The 12,372-nt window shown below is 39.3% G+C and overlaps 1 protein-coding gene across 4 annotated transcripts in view; it reads right to left on the reverse strand.

The window, feature by feature from the left end:
* The window catches only part of slc6a9 (solute carrier family 6 member 9), a 109,751-nt gene that overhangs the window by 20,243 nt on the left and 77,136 nt on the right, over window positions 1–12,372 (reverse strand). For all 4 annotated transcript variants that reach the window (XM_084731897.1, XM_084731898.1, XM_084731896.1 and 1 more), the window contains 3 exons: window positions 10,597–10,753; window positions 4,744–4,875; window positions 3,386–3,662 (listed from right to left, as the gene is read on the reverse strand). In XM_084731897.1, coding sequence (XP_084588023.1) covers window positions 3,386–3,662; window positions 4,744–4,875; window positions 10,597–10,753 — 566 coding nt within the window. The remainder of the gene's footprint in view (window positions 1–3,385; window positions 3,663–4,743; window positions 4,876–10,596; window positions 10,754–12,372) is intronic.

Raw genomic sequence — 12,372 nt, forward strand, 5'->3', positions numbered from 1 at the left:
GTAATAGATGACACTTGGGATAATGGGAAAGCCCATGTTGATTTTAATTGAATTATTATTTATGTATTTATTTTCATGACTTTAGTTGACCATATTTTGTGCCTAAAGACTCCCTTGGAACAAGATGGTGCATTTATCCTCTGAAACAAGAGCAGTGCAATGACACTGATTTTGTCCTGACTTTGAAATTTACATTTCCTGCTCCCTTTGGTGTTTTCATGCCTCGTGCCTCACACAGGGCACAAAGGTGGCGGGACAGGTACAATAAGATGTGACAGCACAAGGGAAAGTCGTGGTATTTTGATGCAGAGAAGAGATATCCAGGAGCAGGACTGTCTGTCACGTTGACGGTTTGGTGATTCTATCAGTAAGCAAACCAAATACTTGATGGAAACTAAGAAATAATTCTGAACAACATACTTTTAATCAAACACTCTCCAACCAGCGCACACATTTATATAACAAATGCGAGTTTAATGCAAATATAAAAGGCAAAGCTGTTTGTACCGAGGTGAAGATTTATGGTTAATTCAGACCAATAACAGCTGCTGCTGCACTGTGTGAAAGCCTCCGTCTACAGTTGATTAAATTCTTTCAGGCAGCTGAAAGCAGCAGGATGGATATGCATTTTATATCTGGAATGCAGAGCCATTACACATGATGATCTATTGTGGGCAGCTTGATTAAGTCAAGTGCAACCAGTGCCAGGCTGCTGTAAAAACCACTTCTGTGTTTCTGGTTAAACAGTAGCTCTGTTCTCTCCTGGTTTAGGTGAGACAACCCCAGACTGTTCACAGTGAATAATGTTTTAGACAATTAAAGGTAATGTTCATCCCAAAATACCTATTTTTCAGATTTCCTCTGTAGTGCTTTTTATCCATCAGATCTGGCCATTTATCACATCTGTCTGCCTCCTCTTGAATAATAATGAAACTAGATGGTTTTCAGCTTGTGATGCTCAATGCACCCAAAAGTAACATTTGAAAAACTCAGCAGCAGTGTCACTTTTCAGAAATCAAGATAATCCAAGATAATCCACAGACCTTGATGTGAGCAGTTTCCAGCAGGAACTATTTTCTGCCACCTGTATCACTGCACAGAAGGAAGCGTGCATCTACTCATGGACAAGAGGCTCAGGCTCGTGACAGTGAGTTACGTCAAGTTAAATGTTATTTTTTAATATCCACACTATCAGATATGCCTCAGGGAGTTTCACAATCGGTACAGTGAGTGACATTCCCTGTCCTGTACACCCTTGAAAGAATAAGGAAAAAAAAAACACTGACATTGAAAAAGACCTCTCATCCATGACTAGATGCACACCTCCTTTTGCATGGGGATATGTTTGGCGGTTTTAGTTTCGTAGAAAGACAGAAAGTAGTTCCTACGTAAAACTGCTCACAACAAGCTCTGTGGATTATCTAAAGTAATCGGCTTGTGATTCCTGGAAGGAGGCATTGCTGTTGAATTTTCCAAATGTGTTTTGTTGGCACTTTGAACCTCACAAGCTGAGTGCCATTCAGTCCCTTTATATTCCAGAGAGAAGTCAGCATCTCTACAGCTGACAGCCTTCTGTTGTCCTCCAAAACTCTGCAACTCACACCAAAACTATCTCGATGGATACACAGCATTATAGTTCAGAGGAAAAATATGTAATTGTCCCTTTAACGTTGTCTCGATTCTATCGTCTGTGTCTCTCTCTGTCTCTGTCCCATCATCCAGATAATCATCCATCTCATCCAGATGTGTAATGTGTCTGAGAGGATAATTGATCCTCACATTCCACTGATTTATATTTCACTTTGCAGCTGCACCCGCTGTACTACACATATGAACATGTACATCATGTGCACTTTGATACGACCTCATTGACTTTACATACGTGACCTGGCACCTAACAATGATTTGTTTTAGGTACCCAAAGTAGTTTTTGACTGGAAATGAACAAGCCTGTGTTTACATTTTCCCAGACAAAGTTACAGTGAGCAGTCCGTTAGCCAGTTAAAAAGAAGCAGGGTGTGATTTTTTTATGTCAAATTTTGGGTTATGGCAACACTACCACTACACAATATGAAAGTACTTTGTACCTTTAAAGGGATGGTTTGGATTACTTAATGTGGGGTTAAATGAGGTGTTTATCTATAGTCAGTGTGTTACCCACAGTAGATGACGGTCAGCACATCACCAGTTTAGAGAAGCAGAGAGGGGCACCATGCAATGTACTGCTGTGGACAGGATCAACAACAAACTGTATTTTATCCACATAAAAAGGCCAACATAAAAATATCAATATCATTTTAAGTGTATGTTATATTTTGAATATTTTCACTGATTAACTTAGACATCTGACAGCCTTTTCTGATAGGAACCACTGTTATAAAGCTAAATATTGATCTCTCCAAACCAACCAAATTCAATGGGTGAAATCAGTAATTTTACCTCATAGTATAAAGGAGTTGCTGGACTACAACTGCTGTGATCTGTTGGTTTGTTTGTGTTATTGTATGACTTGTGAACCTTTTAAAACACAAAAGTCACACAGTAACACAGACAAATTAACCGATCAAGGCAGATGTAGACCAACAACTAATTTTACTATTACTAATTTCACTCATGGAGTTTGGCTGATTTGGAGAGAGTGGTATTTGGCTGATATAACAGCAGATTCCCTTTAGAAAAAGCTGTCAGACAGCAAGGTGAAGGAAGAAAATTATTCTAAATATAGCGTACACTTAAACCGATATTGATTTTTTTTAGGTGGACCTTTATTAATTGACTAAAATACCTTTTGATGCTGACCCTGTCCGCAGCAGCACATTACTTAGCCTCTGTGCCGGTGCTCTTCTCTGTTTCTCAAAATAAGGGGCGTGCTGACTGCCAGCCACTGTAGGAAATACACTGACTATTGATAAGTGCCTCATACAACCCCACTTTAAATAATCCAAACTATTCCTTTCAGTACTTTGTGGTTGCAGCGTTATAATCCAGGCCGTGAGCTGTCAAAAAGGCTGAACAATGGAAATGTAATATGTTATATGGGAAACCTCCTGCATGTCGCTGCTCAGGAGCTGCTGCACTTCCAGTCAAATCTAGTCCAAATATTTGAGCGCTTTCCACAAACACGAGGCATGTTTGATGGATGCTTATCTTACAGGTGCAAGTCAATTTTGACCTCTGTGTCGAGCACGATAGACCCACAAAACTGAGCCAAATAGGTTAGTTGCATAACTTGCCAAAACTAACAAAGCAAAGTGTTGTTTGACCAAAACAATGATGAGGATACTCTTTTCACCATTTTCCTGCGTATCGAGTTTGGTGAATGCTCACTTATTTACTCTCCCTTCATGGATTAATTAAATGACCTTGATGTCCTTCTGGGACTTACTTCCAGTACTCCTCACTGGGGCTGGTCCTCTTGGTGCGGTTGACCACCTCGGACACCCCCGCTACCAGGCTCGTGGTGGCGTTAGCCAGGCTGGCGTTGAGTGGGCTGCTGCTGCTCAGCACGCCGCTGCAGTCCGGCGTGTTCCAGGGGTTGTTGCAGTAGGTCCACGGCAGCAAGTTTGTCATGGACATGAAAAAGTAGTAGAAGGCAATGCAAATGACCACGTTGTAATAGATCCCAATGTAGGTGGACACCACCATCATGCCGTAGCCCACACCTGAAGGGAGGAGAAGACAGGAGGGAGTGAAAAAATTAACATGAAGCAAAAAACAGCCTAAATGTTCTGCTGCTAACATTTGTAATTTGGTCATAGCTATAACAATGAGTGCCTGAGCAATGGAGCAAACAAAGCAGCTGCACACAAACTATTAGATTTGGGGGAGCAAAGCTGCAAAAAAATGGTCATAAAACTAAGTCCAAGCAGTATTAAGTCAGTCTTCTTCTCATCTTGATGTAGGCGGCTCTCTCCAGCACCAAAAAATCCTCAAATGTCACACACACATGATAGACAGCAAATTAACAGTGTTACGAGTTTGTGTTTAATTCGGCGTGTATCTGATCCACCAAAGAAAAAAGCAGATTTTAGAAATCTCAGTTGTTGAAACTGTTTGCCTCTCATTCTCACAGTTTTCTCCCACTTAACAGTACAGCTAACATACAGAGGCTGGTAGAGGTGAGGCGACAAAATCCAAAATGTAGATTTTGTATCAAAATACAGTTTATCTTCATGGATTATATTGATGCTGAATTAAGAAGTAGACTCCCAACATTTGAAGCCCTTTATCTTGTGTTTCTAGAGTTACGTGTTTCTATGGACACGTGAAGAATTGTGAATATGTCATATTTCTTAAAAGGAGTCTGGTGTGATATTTTCCCTAAAGAGCGCAGGGAGTTTTAGTTTAACTTGTTAATTCTGTCACCACTACAGGAACAAGAGGTGATTTATGATATATGATCAGGTTGTTTGATGAGGTTGTTTGACATTGATCACTGTTAGTTCAGTCAGACAACTCACATCTTATAGTGTTTATTCAGCAGCAGAACATCATTTGAGTTTCGCATCTGGGTTCCAACTTTTTCACTCCCCGCAGGTTAAGTTATATAGTGATATAAGTGAGTGATGAGCAAATTCTTGAACCAGTTCCAGTCAATGTTCTCCCTTTTCTTCACCTCACATATTTATTATTCATTACACAATATTATACCCGTTAAACTCAAATGGGAGACCCATGATGAAATTTCTGAGACAAAAAATATGTATTTGTGAGTGATCTGCAGGCAAACACATTGACACTGACCTTTGAACATGGGGCTGATCTTCCACACTCCCAGACACCCAAGGCTGGCGAACTGACCGAAGGAAAGCTCGAGGAAGAAGAGGGGGATGCCGCAGAACACCAGCATGATGAAGTAAGGTAGCATGAAGGCACCTGGAGGGAGAGGTGACGGGATGAGCTGTCAGTACTCTGTCCTGGTTTGTGTTTTAGGAAGACTGGGAGTCGGTTATGACCAGTGTGAAGACATACAGTGGGCCACACAAAGGTGACTGAAGGAAAAAACATAAAAGCCCAGCAGGCATATAAGCCGTCATTTCCATCCTAGACTTATAATATTTACTGTACAGCCAGACTCTAACAGACAAAGAAAAGCAGACACATTATTTAAACAATGTTAGGTAAGTTAATGTGTTGGCTGACTTAGGTAACAGACAGGGAATGATAATATTTTCTTTAAGATAAGATCTCTAACTCCAAGACAGATGGGTAAAAACACATTTAAGCAAGACAAATACACCGTGTTATCATTTAAGATACTAGTGCAATTAGAAACACGGAGAGGTGGAAGAACTAAATTAAAAGTACTAATAGCACTGTGAAAATGCTCAAAATCAAAATATTACTGGGTTTAAGTGGCGGCGCGACATGAGATATACGAGATCTCATGATACCTTCACATCTGTGTTTACATGCTACCTGGAAGCGACTCAGACAACAGAGAGAGCTGCTCAGAAATAGTGACTTGTAGCAATAAAGCAAATTAACAATAAAAAATGCCACAATATATTATAATTTTACATAACATCCAAAGAGCAGATGCTGTAATTTTCCTTTTGCTAAGAGAAAAATGTGTTACAAAACAGCAATATATTAAGATGCAATGGTCTACAAATCTTTTCATAATATCTGCAAAAATAATTTCAATATGATTTTTTTTTACCATACCGTGCAGCCTTCATATATACTGTATGTATTTGTTTTTACACGTTTCGTAAAAACAAATACTTCCCAACAGGAATCTCAGTTACTACATTAATGAATCATGCGTCATGTTATTTAAAGAAATGTAAAAACTTGAAGGATATTGCAATCAGAAAAAAAAGAAAAACAAAAAAGGGGGAAAAAAAATCATCCAAAAAAAGAAAAACAAACCTAAACCTCATCTGTCACTGTGAGGTCCCCTGAGTGAGCAGAGAGGTCAGTGAATGTGCAGCTGAGTCTGTTCAGCGGTGCAGCAAGTCTCTGGTGGTTCAGACTGGACCAGGAACCAGACAGTCATCTATAGGGAACGTCTGTGTGTGCATGTGTGTGTGTGTGTGTGCTTTTAAATGTCTGTATGTGAACTAGGTCGGTGCAACCAGCTGATACCGTACAATACCAACACCTTATCATTGTGTGCGAGCTGCTGGTGAAGCTCAGCTCTCCTGTCCGCTCTGCACGACCTGCAGCTGTGTGTGAGATCATGTATAGCCTACATATACTGAGTCCTTGTATGGGAATGCAGGTCCTCTACATGCATAACGCTTATCCAAATATTTGCAGCGTAAACACATGAACCGAAGTGGGATAGATGCCAAGGAAAGGTCTGAGGCACGGACTTTCAGGACCTGGATCAAACTAACCGCTTTCATTATATTTAAGTACGCTTCTGGTACAGTTTTTATCACTGGCACGTTTTGGTCTATTTTATTCAATGTTTTTAGGATCAACTTAACTGGAGGCCAGAAATCCTCCAAAACAAACTGACAGCAGCAGAGTAGTTTACGCTCATCGTGTTTGAAAGCTGCACGTCAGCGGAAGCAGCAGCTGGATGAATTCTACGCGCTCACACACATTTTAACAGCCTTCACACCCCAATAAACAAGTGTAGTTATGCAAAAGTGGGCTCGATGCTTACAAAGACGGTCTGGGTTCAAGTTATGCTCATAAAGTCTGAGCTGTAACGATGCTGGTGAAGTCAGCTGCATTGATTAAAACTGATGGTTCAGACAGACAAATGAGAGTTGATCAGCTGTGAAGAGTAAAAGAGGTCAGGCTAATGACACATCTGGCCTCTTTAATGATGTAAACTGCCAAGATTTTATATTGTTTGTGATATTTCACAAAATACAATATATCACAAATAACAAATTATTAATCTATTATAATATAGGCTAAATTACCAAATAAAGTCAGTTAGGTTCCCTCTCATTCTCAACTGTATGACTCACAGATAACACACACATTTCTTTTGTGTGCATGTCAGAGCTTGAAATACACTTATTCTACTTTCAACTGGCCCTAACTTTACAACCATTGTCCCAAAATGAAGTTCTTTATTTACATTGTCAAGCTGCTGGAACGTGAATATCAAATATACAGAATCTGTACACTGTAAAAAAATGAGAAAGTTGAGAAAACTCTTTCTCTTTAGAAATGCAAAATATTGTATTCAAACAAAAATATTGAGTAAATTCACTGAAATGAAAGTAAATGTTAAAATTTAATATTTGCAATTAAAACTATTTAATTTTTCCAGCACTAAAACAAGACAAATCATTCGCAGCTCACTGTGACAAATTTTAAATTTTTTTTTCTTAAGTTTCTAAAGCTCAAAGCTTAAAGTTTACCTAAATAAAAAAAGTGAATTATCTCAACAAAATATCGTAGGTCAGCAAAACTTTTTAAGAGTTTGAGTTGGCTTGAAATTTTAAGGCATCTCTACATTTTTTTTTACAGTGAGGTATATGAGAATGCGTATGAATGTTAAAAATCCTTGTTAGATGATAGCTGATGGGTTTTGAGACTGGGATCTCAGGTTGATGTAAATATTTCTCTATCTTAAAGACGCAACAAAACAAAAAACTGCATATTTTTCAAAGAGTTACAATGAACTTGACACATGTAGTGTTAATAACTAACATTACATTTCTCCAGTGAAATGATGATGTTAACTTACATGTTGCACAAACATTTTGTGGGTTGATGGAAATTCAGAGTTGACTCATATGTTTAGCTATAGATCAATTTGTGTGTTCTGCTCCCTTGTGGTGCCGCCTCTCACGAGGTTTTTTATGGTTTCGGTGAAAGAGGGGAAATCCAGATCTGCAAGATCTCATGAGAGTGAACATTCGCAAGATCTTGCAGATCTGGGGTTCCCCTCTTGACACCGTGTCTGCTTTTATTTGCTAATAGTGGCAGCATGGAAAATTGAATTGGTGATGTTTAACAGTGGCCTCAGTACGTGATGAAGCTGCCTTGTAGGATGGTGATATTAAAGTTCTTCAAATGTTACACAGTAGTTAGATTTAGATGGACAATGTAGAAGAGAAAAAAACAAACACCTCTGCTACAGTGATGAAGTACTATGTAACATACATTAAGAAAAAATAAATAAAATCACTTTTTCCACTCAAAATTTTCAGGAAAAAAGTTCCTTTCTGTTAATATTTTTGATCCATTATCCTCTGTAAAGTCTCTGGTCTCAGACAGCAGCACTTTTCATGAAGTAAAGGTTTGTGTATTTTGCAGTACAGCTGTGGAGCAGCCGAACTGCACAGCTTCTCCCCGCCTTTCTAGAGATTGTTGTCAAAAGTGCTGTTACATAAAAAGTAAGTGCAAAAGCACAAAATTGTAAACTTCTTATGACAGCTCGCATTCATTTGCACTTCCGGTACTTTGTCAGGTTCGTCTGCACAGGCACACAACAAAACAACACACCTGCATGACTGACTGACCATGAATAATAGAATGAGCTTTTTTTTCCAGACGAGAGATTAGATTCCCAATCTGTAATTTTGCTCTGACGCTTTTGTAATCATATGTTCCTCTGCTGCTCCAGAATTATCCCTGTCACATCATCTTTGTGTCCCAGGTGCTACTTTTATTGTCCCTGAGACAACAGGACAACCGTCATTTCGAGTGTGGGTGCGTGTGTGTGTCATTTCTAAGTATCATGGATGAGTTTTAATTGATTGTTTTCCCCCTTCTTCCAGCTTCCAGACAGTACAACACATGTTTCACAGCAACTGTTTTAAACTTTATTGAAGTTTACTAGCTGAGACTTTCCTTAGCTTGTAATGGAGCAGCCAGTTTATTAAGTTGTTAGTCTGAAATCACCTAGTAGTTGTGAAGAACACACAAATGTAGTAATAGATGTACAAATAGCCTGTGCCACCCAGTAGTTGTGTAGCTGTTCACCATACGCACCAGTGAACCAAAACATTACGTTTGCTTCAGTGGTTATGTCAAAAACACCACTTAAAATTCTTCACTTACAGACACTTTACAGGTTTACAAGTCTGCTTTCTTGCGTTTTAAAATGTTGCTGGGCTCAAAACATGTTTTCACTATGAAGCCTGTGAAGACACGGTGTAATTCTTTGAGGACTCGTCCCCACAACTCATGATTATTTTCATTTTCAATCATTCTGTCATTGTCATCTGTCATTTTCTCAATTAACTGATTAACTGTTTGGTCCATGAAATTGCAGAAAATGGTGAAAAGCTGAAATCAGAGAATTTGGACATACTGTCTTAAAAAAATGAATCGAAACAATTATCAAAATAGTTGATTGTGATTAATTTAACAGCTGATGATCAATCAATGAATCGACTAAATGTTGCAACTTTATTTTAGAATATATTTCAGTTCACCTTCCTTTTATGTACTGTATACTACAAACTCTAGTTCCAGAAAGGTTGGGACACTGTGTAAAATGGAAATAAACTCTGAATTCTACACTCATTCTGAATTTGATGCATGCAACACGTTTCAAAAAAGTTAGGACAGAGTCATGTTTTAAAGGGAAACTGAGGACACACATTGTTGAAGTTTTGTAATTTAAAGTTGCTTAATTATTTAGGGTGCAAAACAGTCCGGGGTTCTGTCTCTTTGTCTCTGTATTTTGGTCTGGGCTGCAGAAAGGACAGTCTAGTACCTGAACTCTTGTACTACGAACACATGCAGAATGTGTCCTGGGACTCTCTTGCTTAAATAAGCAGGGACGTCTCTGAAAAAGATGCCATCTGGATGGCAGCACATGTTGCTCCAAAACCCGTATGTACCTTTCTGCATTAATATTTAGCACCGGTAACAATCTGGACAGTCCTTTTCCTCTTTAGCCCGGGGGACACGACATCATGATTTCTGAAAACAATTTATAATGTGGACTAATCAGACCACAGCACACTTTCCACTTTGCATCAGTCCATCTCAGATAAGTTCAGACCCAGAGGAGTCATCAGCGTTTCTGGATGTTGTTGACATATTGTTCTCTCTTTGTAGTCTTAACTTGTATTTGCAGATGCAGCAACGAACCGTGTTTACTGACAATGACTTCCAAAATGTTCCCAAGCCCATGTTCTATCCTTTAAACAATCATGTTGGATTTTAATGCACTTTATAATGCAGTGCCGCTTGCCAGGTCAAAGGTCACAGGCATTGAATTAGCCTTGCCCTTTACATGCAGAGATTTCTCCAGACTGTATGAATCTTTTAATGATATTATGTATTGTGATGATGAAATCCCCAAATTATGTGCAAGCATGCCTTGAAAAAGTACTGGGCTACTTGCCCACTCACTTTTTCACAAAGTGAACTTTGTCCACTGCTCGTCCAGACTGACCCTTTCAAGGATGCCCCCTTTTATAACCAGTCATAACACTATCACCTGTTACTTAACCTGTTTATCTGTGTTTGACCTGTATTAACTATATTAACACTACAGGTCAAAAAGGATTTTGTTTTTATTTACCTTTTATATAGCGTCCCAACTTTTTTGGAATTTCCACTGTACTCTGCTTTATTTATGTGGCATGACATCGGCCCACACCATTAAAGCAAAACACTAATAAATCAATCAAAATGAGTTAAGCTCTACACTGAAATTCGTACCTCCTCCATTTCTGTAGCAGAGGTAGGGGAACCTCCAGACGTTGCCCAGGCCGACCGCATAGCCCACGCTGGTGAGGACGAACTCAATCTGGTTGCCCCAGTTCCCTCTCCGGGAGTTTTCATCCTTCTTCACTGGCTCGCCTGGAACTGCTCCGTTCTACAACAAAGACAGGGAGAGATGGGGAGGTGAGTCCAGGTGACGGCAAAGCAAATGTGTTCCAGATGCAATAGTGCTGCTGCAATGAGTCCAACAAATACACGAGGGAAGTTAAAACACAACTGTTTTACTGACACAGAAGAGAACCCTAGACTTTTCACCTTTTTTGCTGTATTTGACCAAATCAGATTCTGCTACTGTGCCTATTTAAAGGGATAGTTAGCATTATTTGAAGTGGCATTATATAAGGTACTTATCAATAGTCGGTGTATTAACTACAGTAGATGGCAGTTGGCACACTCTAGTTTGGAGAAGCAGAGAGGAGAACCAGCATGGACTTCACTTTGCCATCAGACAACCTTTTCTGATGGAAAACCGCCATTATATAAGCCAAATATCACTTTCTGCAGACCAACCAAACTCCATAGAGGAAATCAACAATTTTACCTGATAGACCACAGCTGCTGGTCTACTGCTGCCATGATCAGTTTGTTAATTTGTGTCATTACGTGACTTCAGTTAATCTAAACTGTCCTTTCAAAACACCAAAGTCACAGAATAACACAAACAAACAAACAGATCAAGACCTGAAACACTAGTGTTCTGTGAGTTAAAATGACTGATTTCACCCATGGAGTTTGGTTGGTTTGGAGAGAACCATATTTGGCTTGTATAAATGTGGTTCCCCTTTTGAAAAGGCTGTCTGACAGCAAAGTTAAGCAGTGAAAATATTTTAAATATAGCACACACTTAAACTGATACCTTTTTTTTTAGGTGGTCCTTTATTAAGTGGCTAAAATAACTTTTGTCCACCAGAATCAAATCCTCATACAACTCCACATCACATAATCCAAACTATCCCTTTAAAGTACCATATTATTTCCATCAGTATCATGCAACGACACTATACAGATAACATCTTTAGGGTCCATGTGGAGGTGAATTATTCATGAACCATGCTCACACTCAAAGTTATGGAATATTTTCTATTAAGCACTACCCCAAAGTCTAGCATAAGGTGGGTGCAGTGGAGCAGACAGGATGTAAAGTGAAATCAGCGCCTTAAGTACAGCCGATAAGCATTTGGTCTTGTCGTCCTGATTTCGAGCTTCTCCTCTCCTCTCCTCCCTCCCTCCATCACTCCATCTGCTGGCATCAGATGGTCCCTCTCTCCTGACCTCCTCCATAACCTCAGCTGGGTCTGTCTGTCTGCGTCTGTTTCTGTGGCCGCACACGAACACACTCGTGCTCTTACAGAAAAATAATCTGCACACACTTGTAGAGATTAGCGAAGATGGATGACTTGACTTGACGCTCATTAACAAACTGAAAAGGTGTAATGATCGGGGTTATTTTACATATCTGGGTGGCATCGCCTAATTGAAATGGCAGAGGAAAGGAGGAATAAGAAGGTATTTATGTGGAGTAAATCACACACTTCTCCGTAGGCAAAAGAGCTCTGCTCAGTATTTTGAAGAGGTGGTTATGCTGCAGAACTAGAGGAATAATTTAACTCTGGAAAATGAATGCTGTTATTAAAGTTTAAAGACATATTTATTCTTTCTCGAGCTACTGAGGTTGGAAAATTAAAACATATTCAGGAGGATAAATGTTTTGTG

Source organism: Lutjanus erythropterus, chromosome 12, assembly GCF_056507025.1.
Source record: "Lutjanus erythropterus isolate fLutEry1 chromosome 12, fLutEry1.hap2, whole genome shotgun sequence".
In the NCBI taxonomy this organism is placed as follows: Eukaryota; Metazoa; Chordata; class Actinopteri; order Lutjaniformes; family Lutjanidae; genus Lutjanus; species Lutjanus erythropterus.